Source organism: Oncorhynchus gorbuscha, linkage group LG05 (genome assembly GCF_021184085.1).
Source record: "Oncorhynchus gorbuscha isolate QuinsamMale2020 ecotype Even-year linkage group LG05, OgorEven_v1.0, whole genome shotgun sequence".
In the NCBI taxonomy this organism is placed as follows: domain Eukaryota; kingdom Metazoa; phylum Chordata; class Actinopteri; order Salmoniformes; family Salmonidae; genus Oncorhynchus; species Oncorhynchus gorbuscha.
Window position 1 is genome coordinate 59,588,293 of NC_060177.1, and position 14,346 is coordinate 59,602,638.

Consider the following 14,346-nt stretch of genomic DNA (forward strand, 5'->3'; position numbering starts at 1 on the left):
GGGTTTGGCCGGCCGGGATGTTCTTGTCCCATCGCGCTCTAGCATCTCCTTGTGGCGGACCGGGCGCCTGTAAGCTAGATTTCAGTCGCCAGTTGGAAGGCGTTTCCTCCGACACATTGGTGCAGCTTAAGCAGTGCGGCTTGGTATGGTCATGTGTTCCGGAGGATGCACGGCTCTCGACCTTCACCTCTCACGAATCCGTACGGGAGTTGCAGCAATGGTACAAGACACTACCAATTGGATATCATGAAATTGGGGAGAAAAGGTACAAAAATACACGGATCCAGCGGAAAAGTCATAAAATAGGTCTACCTGATTACTTGTTGTCCCTTGCGCAATGGCCTACAACGGTGTCTGTACCAAGCTCACTGGCACCTTGTTGCAAATTCGGGTAGGACCTGTTAATAGTTGATACAATGTTTCAAGTTTGTTGCAGACAGGCCATGCGCAGCCAATGTGATTTATTGGATATTCATTTTTATCAGGATATTTTTCTACCTGCAGGTTGCAATGTTTTAATTTATTGGCTTTATAGGGTATTTTTACATAGTTGGCAATAGAAGTTACTTTTTAGGTTTATATAATTTTCTTTTCGATTAAATTTAGATTAATCACATGACAATGATTTAGAGATACAAAGACGTTATTAGAAAGAAATGACTGTTCAACGAAAAAAATGCATATGTAAACCATAACTGGCAAGCAGAATTAAATTAATTTAACTAGGCAAGTCAGTTAAGAACAAATTCATATTTTTAATAACGGCCTACCTCAGCCAAACCCGGACGACGCTGGGCCAATTGTGCGGCAGAATCTGCAAAAGCCAGTAGGAGCGGGAGGAGGATGGTCGGGACAGGTTAAGTTTTTTTTCTTCTGGTTATCATGATCTCTGGCTCCCTCTTAAGTAATTTGTATCTTATTGCGTCAAACAGTGCGCTTAAAGCATCAGATAAGCTCAATGCATATATATTTGATTTTATTAAAAGACATAGGGTGTGTTTATATATGGAAAAATACACGTTTTAAAATGTCGACCAATTGTTTGAAAGAACAGGCGACTTTCGGTCTACTAAGATTTTTTGGGGATCGGGGACAGCCCTGTGGTCAACTCCTCAATGTTATTGGATGAATCCAGGAACATATTCCAGTCTGTGCTAGCGAAACAGCCCTGTAGCCTAGTATCCGCGTCATCGGACCTCTTCCGTATTGAGCGTGGCACTGGTACTTCCAGCACCAAAAAAACAAACACAGAAAATAGCAGGATTGGTCAGAAGCCCGTAAAATGGCTGCAATCCATTGCAGTGCCATTCTCTCTCTCATTCAACAGTTGTGAGAGCAATAAAGAAACAGCTCCATACATACTAGACATCCTAGCAGTAGAGTTACCGTTCTCTTGTCGGGGCAGTCGGAGGCCAGGAAGCCAAGCAACAGAGTGAAGAGGGTGGGCAGGATCTCCCGAAGGGTGCGGGGTGTGTTGGACACCACAATCTTCCACACGTGTAGGGAAGCCTGTCGTACCACCAGCTGGGTGTCTGAACGGCCCATATAGAGGCCAGACAGGACCCGGTTACGCCTCTCTCCACCCAGCGCTCCGATGATAGCCTGGGGGAGAGGAGGAAGAGGGCTCAGCACCAACACTACATACATGCAATATTATTTACTTCTCATATCAACCATTATAGAACCAACAATCTATACAGGAAAATCATGTCAGAATACCTTGTTGGACTGCGCCGTGCCAAAGTTATCGTCCTCTGAAGCGGTCTCAGTGGTCATCTTGCCTGTGACTCCTGAAATGTGGAACAGTAGGTCTCCCAGCAGCTGCACAGAGCTGAATCTGTGGTCCAGAGACAACATGGAGGCTCAGTTAAGACGTACATTTCCAAGAAAAGTATTTAGTATACTATATAATGTTGCATATAATATCCAATCAAAAATTCACATTTTGACCAAAAGTGTAGATAATCCTCCAAGAAAACCATTGGTCCAAACCTCATGTCTCTATCATAACCTGTTCAAAATATACTGGAGTTTTGACCCTTGTAGGATGGTCAAAATTTGGGCAAATAAATCAATGGAAGTCAGTTATTTTTTTGGGGTCATAAATCAGGAAAATAGCATGGCGTCAGATAGGCTGAATGCTGTGCGAGAATTAAAGTTCCCGGACAGGCTTACCATTGAACTTGTCATCTTTCTTCTCAAATCCGGAGGACATAAAACAACAGACGGATTTGAGAAATAGTATTTTCATATTTTTTCATATTAATGCAAAATTTGTGCTTTTTCACAGACGTCTCCCAAAAACAAGCATATCTCTGAAATGTCAATGGAACACTCAGCATATTTAAGCCTTTTACATTTAAATCAGCTGGTGTCGTGCTCATTTTCCCATTTGCATCTGTGGAAACAACTTGGAAGACGATGACCACAAATGTAAAGTCCTAAAAAGTTTAGCCGAGAAACCAGCACCACTGTCAACGGAGCTCTGTGCTTATTGTCGATACGTTACAGAAAGACACCACTGAAAGATTCAGAACATGAAGAATCATATTTGTCCTGGTAAAACGCAATGTATAACACAAAGAAGTGAAATGTCATCACCAAAGCGCGTTTTCACCCACCGACACCTTATAATATCACATAAATGATGTTTGAGTAGATGTCTAACCTAATCCTCCAGAGGTCGTCAAACAGGCCCTGTTCCAGTTCAGGCAGCAGCAGGGCGATGGCCGTCTCAGCGTACATGCTGATGATGCGCTGGCCGGCACGCAGGGCAGTGTCTCTCACATATTCATTCTCATCAGCAAGAGCCTGATAACAGAGGAGAGGGGAAGACTGGTGAGAGGTAATCACAACCAGAGAGAGGGATGGTGGTGAATGGAGAGTGCTCCCTACCTTGAGGATGCAGGGGATGATGGGGCCAACGTAGGGTGTGAACCTGTCCCCGAAGGTGAGTGGAAGGTAGATGAACATCATGATGTAACCGTCGCGGACGTGGGAGGCGATGTCCACCTTGCTGGCCGTCTGCACCACGTCTGGCATCAGCTTGTCCAGCTTCTCCACTCCCAGCCCAGCCATCACCTCAGCCAGACCTTGGGCAGCTCCAGAGCGGTCCACAGAGCTCTGCTCAGATGCCAGGGTCTCCATGAGCCAGGGAAGCAGGTCATCAAAGCACGACTCACCCATGCCCTTTACCATGGCACCCAGGGCCTTGGCAGACACGGTACGCACCTGGTAGAGGAGTGGAGAAGGAGTGGAGAAGGAGAGAGAGTTATCAGGTAACCAAATCACATTCACTTGTTTGTTGATGAGCTCTTCAGTACAAGCACATACCTCAGGCACAGGGTCCAGCAGAGAGGCTTTGAGTCCAGGAATGACACTGGGCAGGTATGGGGACAGGTCCTGTAACACAAAGACAACCCATTGTGTCAACCAACAGAAACACACATAAAACAGTAGAGCATTTTAAAAGATTAATTGTAGTACAATGCAACTCAATATCCCAGTGCTGTTTTGTACCTTCTGGTCGGTGAGGGAATACATGTTGCCGATGATCTGAGCGGCCATCTTGCGAGTGTCGGTGGAGCGGTCCTGGAAGGCCCTCTGGACGATAGGCATGATGAGGGCCAGGGAGGGGGCGTCGATGAAGTGGACAAACTTGGTATCCAGCAGCGTCTGCAGGCAGTTCTGGGTCTTACGGGAGGGGTCAGTGAGGGCGTCCAGCAGGATGGGGGTTATGGCTGAGGGGGACAGAATATCTGTTAGTAACTATCCTGAAGTACAAATCTGAAATATTATCCTATTCATACCGCTCTGAACTGAAGTTTGTCATTTGTCTAACTAAATCTCAGAGTTTAACACAGCCCTCTTACCCAGGATCTCAGGGTTGCGGATGACAGAGCCAATCTGTCGTAGGGCCTGCTGGCCGGCATTCTGCACTTTGACATGGGAGTCAGTCAGCACCTCGGTCAGCTTGGGAACAATGCTGGGCAGGCAGGAGGACAGCTGCTTAGGGGCACAGTATGCCATGGCCCCCAGGAGTTCCACAGAACCTGGAAGGAGAAGAGAGAGGGGGGAGAGAGGGAGCAACAGAAGCAGTAGTGGGGTGCAGAGGAAGGAAGGACAGGATAAGAGGTATGGCGGTATCAGGACTAACCAGCTGAAATAAGTCTAACAGGTGATTGATTTTGAATGGTTGTGACCTCAGAGCTCTCTAAAAAGGCCCATGATGCTGTGGGTTGACCCTCACCTGCTTTTGTCCTCCAGGATTCCTCCTCAAGAGCCACCAGCAGGGAGGGCAGCACCAGCTTCACCCCATGGGCACTCAAGTTCCTCATCACCGCCTTGGCACAGTCATCTGACGCCTGGGAAAGGGCAGGGAGGTTAGGCAGATATGCACAACATAAACGTGAGTGAATGTGAGAATTATTAGGTGGAAAATGAGTGTTTGGTGTGAGAGAGGAGGAAAGGCAGAGGGAGGTGGGATTGAAATGAGAAGCTGGTAATGGTCATCCTACCTCTCTGACATACTGGTTCCCGTCCCCGAAGCAGAGCAGGAGGTGAGGCAGCACGTGGACCACGTAGGGCTCAAACAGCTTCCCCAACATGTTGCACAGCATCTCAAAGGCAAACAGAGCACCTGGAAAAGAGAGAGGGAGAGAGAACTGTATAAAAGAATCAGTCACAGATAGCAGTAGAACCAACTAAACCATGGAGCCCAGCAAAGGTTAAGCAACTGGCGAGGAGTCACCGACCCTCTCTGCGTCTGAAGTTCTTCTTGTCCTGGATGGCGTCGGTCAGGGTGCTCATGATGTCCTGCTGTTTGAGGGCCAGGATGCCCAGGCCTTTGACCAGGCCTGCCAGGCCATAGGCCGCGCCCTTCCTCTCCGCGTACTTGTCACTCTCCAGCAGCAGCTGCAGCAGCTTCCGCACCATCCCCCCAGCATCCTCCCTGATGGCAGGGACCAGAGGGGGCAGGCAGCTAGCCACAGACTCCTGGACCTGAGGGAGGGAGGAGAGACGGACAAGGCAACAGTTACTACAAGCATGCTTAGTGTTGCTCAGCTGAGGCCAATGTGACCATGTAAAGGCATTCCATTGTAAAGGTCAATGCATATAGGTTATAGAAAGATGTTTGTATGTTTCAAGATGAAACATATAAAATAATAATGGGAGGGACTTTACCAGAGAAAGCTTGGTGGTCATATGCACATCCTTAAAAAACAGAGTTGGGGGGGGGGTTGGAGGGACGCCATGTGCGACTGACGTGTTTTCTGTTTGCTCCCGCGGTATTCTTAAAGTTCATGTGAATTTTGCAGCAGAACCGTATTTATTTTCAAATATTAGTTTGGTGATCCCTTTTCGTAAAAACCAAGACTACTTTGCTTTCTAATGTCAGCATGTCAGCGAAACATAAGGCCAAAAACATGACTTGAGAAAACCCGGCCGCCAAGACCCACTCTCTTCACCGCCCTCTCCTGAGTCGGAGGGCCCGGGGACTCATACTTTTCCCGGGGGTGCGGCTTGGCCTGGCGGCGCTGAAATGAACATTCAAGGCCATCAAACTACTACGCTCCGAGATAGTTGAAATGAAAACGGAGGTAGTTGCTACGATTGAGGCCCGAATACAGGAGGTTTCTGATACATTAAAAGCAGATCTAACCATCCTGCGGAACGAGACAGTGCCAGCAATCACATCACTCAAAACAACAACAGTGTCACACACTACAACGATTGCAGCACTGGAGACCTCCGCTACCAATGTCTCTGACTTAACTACATCCCTGGAGGCTGACGCGAAACGCTGCGGATCTGAAAAAGGTAAAGGAGAGCTGTGTGAGTTTAGAGGGATTCTCTAGCCACAATAACCTGAGATTTATATCGGCCCCAGAGTCAGCGGAAATGCCTCGCGCCACGGATTTCGTTTCTGGGCTGCTGAAGGATGTTCTTGCCTTAGATGAGAAGCCCCTGATTGATCATGCCCACCGGTCGCCGCGCCCAAAGCCCCGGGATGGTGAGAGGCCCCGTGACATAATTCTTCGAGTGCACTTTTTCCATGAGAAGATGGAGATTCTCAGACGAGCCCGCAATACCACTCTGTGCTTTCAAGGACAGAGCTTCTCCATCTACCAGGACTACTCCCCCACTGTTTCCAGGCAGCGCGCAACTGTTGCTTGCGAACTGTGGATAGTAAGTAGCCCACCCGTGGTACAATTATGTTTAGTTATAACATTGTAACATACTAGTCTTGTATAGTTGGGGAGTTGGCGAACCCACTCAGGCTTATTTGATGTGATCTAATGTTTTGATCATCTAGTGTGCGTGCCTTACAAGCATTCAGTCATTTTAATTTCATTGTATTAAGGTTTTACTTGACTCATTTGTTTCTAGGCTGTCTCGTTCACATTTTCATTTTGTTTACATAGTGTCTCAAAATATTTTTGGTTATTTGTTTACTGCATGGGTTTGCACCGACCCAGTAAACAGTAAATGTTCCGAGGCTACATGTTTTTGGGGGTCTTCATTTCAATTTTTCATTTATGCCCAGCAAACGTTCAACGTAGTTTGCACACGTAGTTTTTTGGTCTTGGTTGTAAGTTGTCGCAGCGTCAAACTAGACAAACTATTTTTTTAAATGATTGTCTTACTACGATTTGCTTACTTCAAATTAGGTTTTTGGTTGAGAGCCTTTATACATTTTATTTATTTTCTCTCTCAATGCCTGTTATAAGACTGGGAATATAATTATATACATCTACAAGTGGTGCTTTTGTCATTTTGTTTGCACAAGGGATTCACTTTTAATTTCTCTCTCTTTTTGCTGCTTGATCCACTAACACAAAACGCGACTTTAAAGAGCGGGACTGAGGGTTTAGGTTTAAAACCGCACTCTCATAGACATACTGTGCGAAGAGAACATGTTCTATTTAGGCTTGTACCTCGTTTGGGGAGGTACTGTCTGGGATGGGGGAGGAAGGCTGAATTGTTCAGTTCTAATATTGTCATTCTGTCTGCCCTTTATAGATTTGGCTTTGGCCCCAAATTCATTGCGTGGATAAAGATTCTTTATTTTCCCCCATGGCTTCGGTACGGACTAACAACTTGTCCTATGACTATTTTCCCTTGCACCGCAGATCCAAACAGGGTTGTCCACTCTCCCCCTTGTTGTTTGCTTTGGCAATCGAGCCTCTCGCCATTGCACTACGCTCTAATGATGCCATTCAAGGAATAATCAGGACGGGCTTAGAGAAGAAAGTCTCACTATATGCTGATGACCTCCTTTTGTTTATCTCTGATACCCCATTGCCTAGTGTCTTATCTGTTCTTTAAAAAATTGGATCAATCTCAGGGTACAAGCTGAATCTAGGCAAGAGTGAGCTTTTTCCTGTAAATAAGGCTGCTTTAAAGTGCTCTTTTACAAGTTCTCAGTTTAGGATTGTCCGGGATCAATTCGCCTACTTGGGAGTTAAAGTGACAAGGAAATATTCAAATTTGTTACAGGAAAAGTTTGTTGCTCTAGCAGACAGTTTGAAACAATCTTTTACTTTTTAGAATCCGCTACCTCTTTCTCTTATCGGAAGGAGTAATGTCATTAAAAATGAATGTATTGCCCAAATTTTTATATTTATTTCAATGTTTACCCATTTTTATTCCAAAATATTTTTTTTAATCACTGGATCAAACATTCATGTATTTTATTTGAGATGGCAAGGTACCACGGATTGGTAGAAAACATTTACAGAAGCTTTAGCTCTACCAAATTTTCCGACATACTATTGGGCTGCAAATTTCAGAGCCCTCCGTGTAAACCTGCTGTACTTTCTGTGTTGTGCTCGTCTCTCCCAGGGTCCCTAGGCGAAAGGTGTGTCAACCCAATTGTAAAGCAGTCTCTTAAAATTTGGAATCAGTTCCGCTTAGCCTTTAGCCTCCGAGGCTTTTCTCCATCAGGCCCAATCAATCAGAACATTTTATTTCCTCCATCTTTGAATGATGGGGCTTTTGCCATCTGGCACTCACTAGGCATCGCCTCACTAGCCCAATTATTCTCTGATGATACATTTGCCTCTTTTGCTCAGCTACAGGAAAAGTTCAACCTCCCACCATCCCACTTTTTCCACTATCTCCAGGCGAGAAACTTTGTCAGAGCTAACACACCTGAATTTCCCCATAGGCCTGCGAATACAGCTATAGAGAGCATCTTTGAGCTGAACAAGATTCCTAGGGGCGCAATTTCAAATGTATATGCAATCATTAATGACTTACAGAACCCTTCTTTGGTGCCTTTAAAGACTTGATGGGAAAAGGATTTGGGGGAGGAACTTGGGGAAGACGCCTGGGAATCTGTGCTGCACAGGGTGCACTCGTCCTCTTTTAGCACTAGACACGCCTCATTCAATTCAAGGTGGTTCACCGTATCCACTGGTCGGGGGCCAAACTTGGAAGAATATTCTCTGATTTTGATCCTACCTGTGTCAGATGTAAAATGGAACCAGCCACACTGTTGCATATGTTTTGGGGCTGTCATAAACTGTCAGGTATCTGGGAATTCATATTTAAATGTTTCTCTGATATATATGACACTGTTATAGGTCCGTCTCCCCTTACGGCCCTTTTTGGAGTACTGCCCATAGGTACCCCCCTGTCAAGAATCCAGTCGGACACGGTTGCTTATAAAACTATTTTAGCTAGACGGCTAATACTAAAGAACTGGAAGATGGCAGCTCCCCCATGTTATAAATATTGGTTGAGAGATGTGTTGTGATGTGGGAACCCCAAACTGTTAGGGAGGCTGCGAATTTTCGCAGATTTTTGTTTAAAATCGTGCAAAATTTCAACGTCCTGCTACTCATGCAAGGAATATAGTAAATGCATATGATTAGTATGTGTGGATAGAGAACACTCTGAAGTCTCTAAAACTGGTTAAATCATGTCTGTGGCTATAACAGAACGTGTTTAGGAGTCATAATCCCAAGGAAAACTGTTCACAAAAAAAAAAAACAAAAATATCCATCCACCAGTCTCTGAATTGTCTATGGCCAGGGAAAATATATGGAGTCCCGTTTACAATGCCTACAGCTTCCACACAATGTCGCCAGTACTGGCAATTCAGTTCTGGTTTATCATTGGTGGGATGACGAATAGGCACTTCCTGTCTTGGGGTACACCGAAGGAAGTTATGAAAGGGAGAAAATGGACGATGACTTCAAGACTTGCTGCTATCGAATACAGATCGCCCCGTGATCAATTTTATCGATTATTAATACCTAAAGGTGGTTTACAAAAGTAGTTTGAAGTGTTTTGTCAAAGTTTATAGGCAACTTTTTTAATTTTAAAAAATGACGTTGCGTTTTGAAAAGGTGCTTTTTCCTGGATCAGACGGGCTTCATAAATGGACATTTTGGGGTATACATGGACAGATTTAATCGAAGAAAAGACCCAATTGTGATGTTTATGGGACATATAGGAGTGCCAACAAAGAACCTCGTCAAAGGTAATGAATGTTTTATATTTTATTTTTGCGTTTTGTGTAGCGCCGGCTACGCTAATTATTTCTGTTTACGTCCCCTGTGGTTATTTCGGGGGTTGCATGCTATCAGATAATAGCTTCTCATGCTTTCGCCGAAAAGCATTTTACAAATCTGACATGTTGGCTAGATTCACAACGAGTGTAGCTTTAATTGAGTACCTGGCATGTGTTTTTTAATGAAAGTTTGAGTTGTATCGAGTACTATTAGCTGGCGCTCTGAAATTTCCGCTGATTTGGTCCCTGTACAGGGACAGCAGCCGTAAAAGGGGACGTAAAAATGAGGCTTGGGCTCCATTCCGTTCTTACTTTAAACAGTCCATCCTCTGATGGCATTCCAATTAAAACTAAAATAAGTCTGTATTTGTCCCCCCTGTGACTTAAGAGTTGGAGGAGCTTCTCTCTGTGTTTTTGCTGGGGGGGCATTAAGGTCCATGTGCTTATTGATTGTGACCTGCGGATGCCTTGTTCATCTTGCCAGGTCAGAAAAATGTGACCTTGTTTTTCCCAGTCTTTTATTTGTAACTTTTGTTCACGAGTACATAAAAACATGATTTTAAAGCATTGTAAACTGTTTATTGTTGGTCCAGTGGATGGTCGGTCTGTGGCCATGACTGTCTGTGAGTGGTTGCATTTCTCCACCCTTATCCCTTGACTGTTTACAGGAACAATGGTGAGGTGTTTGCTCTGTCCCTGTACTATAGATTGCCCTTTAACCTTTGTAGCCTTCTGCCTGGTGTGTTTACCTTGTCTAAAGTATGGTATCTTTAAAGCTATTTTTGTTTAAAAAATAATAATATTATTTGTATTTTTTCTAGTTGAGTATATTATTTATATTGCTTTGTGTTGTCTTGTCTGTTTAAAATGGAAAACAAAAAGTTGCTGGACTAATGAAGGATACTTGAAAAGAACAGGTAGGCCTGCTAATGTAATATGCTTCCAACTGCCACCTTCATTGACAACGTTTTCATCCAACATAGACGAAGATCCTTGTTGGAACGAAACCTTGTCAATAAAGGTGGTAATTGGGACCATGTTCAGTCTGTGGGCCTTTCTGTCCTTTTCAAGGATGGTTCCAATACCTGCTGTGAGGGTGTTGAAAGGGCAGTGATGAGCTTGGCCACGATGGGTTTGACCTTGGGGTCACTCTTGTCCAGATGTTTGGCCAGAGAGCCCATTAAGATGACCACACTCTGGCGGACTGAGTCGTAGTTGGCGTCCTGGGGGGCGTCCTTCAGGAACTCCTCGAACACCGGGAGCAGGGAGCTCACATTGTCCTGGAACACAACAGGCAACACACTGCTCAGAAAGGAGACACAAAAATTGATATAATCTATTGAGTTAGTAGGAGTCCATTGAGAGAAGAGCAATTGCATTGGGTGCCAGGAGATGGGTGTGGTTGTATAGAATAAATCAAATAAACCATGTTGGTACCTTTCCGTGTGTGTTGAGGGCGGAGAGGGCAGCGTCCAGCATGCAGCGCCGCACCTCAGGGTGACGGTCATTCAGGGCATCAGGAACAAAGAACAGGAAGAGAGGAGTGACCTGAGGCTCATCCAGGTACTGACACAACTTGTTCAGAGCCAGAGCGATGCCACACCTGCAGACACCAACACACCCTTAGACACCATGCACAAGGTGGTCCCACTTAAACACAGCAAATAAGGATCTAGAGAGTAGAATAAGAGTTGTATTGACATTGTCGAGTAGCAGAGCGTCCTCTAACCTGGCTTCCCACTGGTCAGGTGGTTGTTCAGAGATGACTCGTCCTAAAGCATCCAGGACAGGAGGAGGTCTCTGTAAAAACACAACAGTTTCACATTGACCCTGGTTCTAGCCTACAATAATACACCACTCCTGATACCCAGTGACTAGTGGCTACTCCTGAGCTGTGATAGGAGGGACACGGTGGAGGGAGACTCACATAGAGTTTCTGGTGGTAGAGCTCATTGAGCTGGCCCAGGACTACGGGGGACTGGTCGCGGTACTCGCTGATGGCGCTGGACAGAGCCTCGGCACCTGCAGTACGCACAGCCTCCTCGTGGTGGGTCACATCCCCGATGAGCAGAGAGCACAGTTCAGGGACTAGCTCCAGACACAGAGCCTGCCACAGCCTGGGGGAGAGAAGAAGGGGAGCAGAGAGGTATGGTCAGTCACAGCAGGTACGCAACATGTGATGGGAGACACGCTACTTCACAAAAGCAAAGTCATTCTGAAGAGGGGAGCTATATCCTTTATGCAAAGTATTAATATTATCTGAAAAGTATTACATGAATGGGACAACATTAGCTACTTACTTCTCAGCCAGAGTCCTTCCCTCCTCCTCTACATCAAACCTGGACACCCACAGCCTGCGGAGGACACTCAGACCACTGGCATCTGTACTTTCTGTAGGCAGAGCCATCTCCATCTCCGTCAGGCCCTGAGGGGGGGACATTAACACACATCCAAAGACCCACGCACAGTAATTACGCACAGTACATACACACACACTAATCAAATCGCATTTGTCACGTGCCTGAATACAGCAAGTGTAGACTTTACAGCAAAATGCTTAATAACGAGCTCTTTCCCAACAATTTGTTAAAGAGAACATGAACAAATTGATACAAAATAAAATAGTATAACAATAAAATAACAATAATGAGGGGTAACATTCAATACAAGGGGTAACGAGTCAGTGTGCTGGTGTACGAGGTAGTTGGGGTGAATCATTTAGGTAATGTGTACATGTAGGTAGGGTATGAAAAGCAGAAAGTCCGGGTAGCCGTTTAATGAACTGTTCAGCAGTCTTATGTCTTTGGGGTGGAAGCGGTTTCCTATTTCCTCACCCTGAGGGCAGCGTCTCTGACAGAGAAGCAGGGGGAGAGCAGAGCCTCCAGCAGGACGTCGATCTCATCCTGCTCAGCCAGAGCACAGCCCTTCTCTCCTCCTCCACTGGCACAAACCGCCGTCAGACACTGGGACGCCAGCACCTGAAACACACACACACACACACACAGTATGAACGTACGTGATAGCTCTACTGATTAGTATTTGTCTGTAAATGTGGTAGAAGCATTGCCTGGCCACCCAGACTCCTTCCGGGCGTTAGTTTCTTCTCCGCAATGAGTCTGGATCCGTGTACCTCCTCAACCCTTTACCACATGCAAACACATGCGGGGCTGTCTGATTGGTCTATAAACCAATGGGTTGGGCCAGAGCGGCAGTTTGAAAATTCGTCATTGGCTTTGATACTCTGATTAGTTAGAGACGATCCAATCACTGATGACTGTTTTGTACAACGCCCCTCTCGCCGCCACAAACGACTTCTATGATAGAAGTCTCAGGCTAAAGTATGTAGCGGCATTGGACCGAGCAGCAGAAGAATTTAGTGCGTCGTTGTCAGGCTAATAGAAGCATGGTGTACCTGCAGTCTGGGTGCTGCAGTGGAGATGACTCTGGTCAGGAGCAGCAGCATACCGAAACGAGGTAGCAGCTCAGGTCCATTCTGAGAGACAGAGACAAGAAACATATCATACAAACATAAGCCCTTTGTCTACGATAGAGTGGAGAGTTTAGGAAGAGAGGACAAGTATATATATATTGATAGGAGACGCCTCAGACAATGGGAGGTGACAACTGCTAAACTCAAACTTTTATTTTGGTTTTTGTATTTTAGCTCTTTTTCCTCCCCAGTTTCGATCATGTCTCATCGCTGCAACTCCCCCAACGGGCTCAGGAGGCGAAGGTCGAGTCATGCGTCCTCCGAAACATCCACCAACTTAACCCAGAAGCCAGCCACATCAATGTGTCAGAGGAAACACTGTTCAACTGACGACCAAGGTCAACCTGCAGCCCGCCACAAGGAGTCGCTAGGGCGCAATGAGCCAAGTAAAGCCGCCCCGGCCAAACCCTCCCCTTACCCGGACGACGCTGGGCCAAACCCTCCCCTTAACCCGGACGACGCTGGGCCAAACCCTCCCCTAACCCGGACCACGCGGGGCCAAACCCTCCCCTAACCCGGACCACGCGGGGCCAAACCCTCCCCTAACCCGGACCACGCTGGGCCAAACCTCCCCTAACCCCCTCCCCTAACCTGGACCACGCTGGGCCAAACCCTCCCCTAACCCGGACCACGCTGGGCCAAACCTCCCCTAACCCGGACGACGCTGGGCCAAACCCTCCCCTAACCCGGACGACGCTGGGCCAAACCCTCCCCCTGGGCCAAACCCCCTAACCCGGACGACGCTGGGCCAAACCCTCCCCTAACCCGGACGACGCTGGGCCACGTGGTGCCCCTCCCTAACCCGGACGACGCTGGGCCAAACCCTCCCTAACCCGGACGACGCTGGGCCAAACCCTCCCCTAACCCGGGCGACGCTGGGCCAAACCCTCCCTAACCCGGGCGACGCTGGGCCAAACCCTCCCCTAACCCGGACGGCGCCAAACCCTCCCCTAACCCGGACGACGGGCCAAACCCTCCCCTAACCCGGACGACGCTGGGCCAAAAACCCCCTCCCCTAACCCGGACGACGCTGGGCCAAACCCTACCCTAACCCGGACGACGCTGGGCCAAACCCTACCCTAACCCGGACGACGCTGGGCCAAACCCTACCCTAACCCGGACGACGCTGGGCCAAACCCTACCCTAACCCGGACGACGCTGGGCCAAACCCTACCCTAACCCGGACGACGCTGGGCCAAACACTCCCCTAACACGGACGACGCTGGGCCAAACCCTCCCCTAACCCGGACGACGCTGGGCCAAACCATCCCCTAACCCGGACGATGCTGGGCCAAACCCTCCCCTAACCTGGACCACGCTGGGCAAAACCCTCCCC

General features: G+C 47.1%; 1 protein-coding gene across 1 annotated transcript in view; it reads right to left on the bottom strand.

Annotated features, from left to right (window-relative positions):
- The window catches only part of LOC124036196 (eIF-2-alpha kinase activator GCN1-like), a 49,538-nt gene that overhangs the window by 23,882 nt on the left and 11,310 nt on the right, over positions 1-14,346 (bottom strand). Inside the window, exons 27-43 of the mRNA XM_046350452.1 lie at positions 12,933-13,013; positions 12,355-12,498; positions 11,821-11,945; positions 11,448-11,637; positions 11,250-11,320; positions 10,958-11,123; positions 10,606-10,800; positions 4,755-5,001; positions 4,518-4,639; positions 4,250-4,364; positions 3,873-4,052; positions 3,520-3,740; positions 3,334-3,402; positions 2,896-3,231; positions 2,669-2,811; positions 1,720-1,837; positions 1,387-1,602 (exon numbers count right to left, since the gene is read on the bottom strand). Coding sequence (XP_046206408.1) covers positions 1,387-1,602; positions 1,720-1,837; positions 2,669-2,811; positions 2,896-3,231; positions 3,334-3,402; positions 3,520-3,740; positions 3,873-4,052; positions 4,250-4,364; positions 4,518-4,639; positions 4,755-5,001; positions 10,606-10,800; positions 10,958-11,123; positions 11,250-11,320; positions 11,448-11,637; positions 11,821-11,945; positions 12,355-12,498; positions 12,933-13,013 — 2,739 coding nt within the window. The remainder of the gene's footprint in view (positions 1-1,386; positions 1,603-1,719; positions 1,838-2,668; positions 2,812-2,895; positions 3,232-3,333; positions 3,403-3,519; positions 3,741-3,872; positions 4,053-4,249; positions 4,365-4,517; positions 4,640-4,754; positions 5,002-10,605; positions 10,801-10,957; positions 11,124-11,249; positions 11,321-11,447; positions 11,638-11,820; positions 11,946-12,354; positions 12,499-12,932; positions 13,014-14,346) is intronic.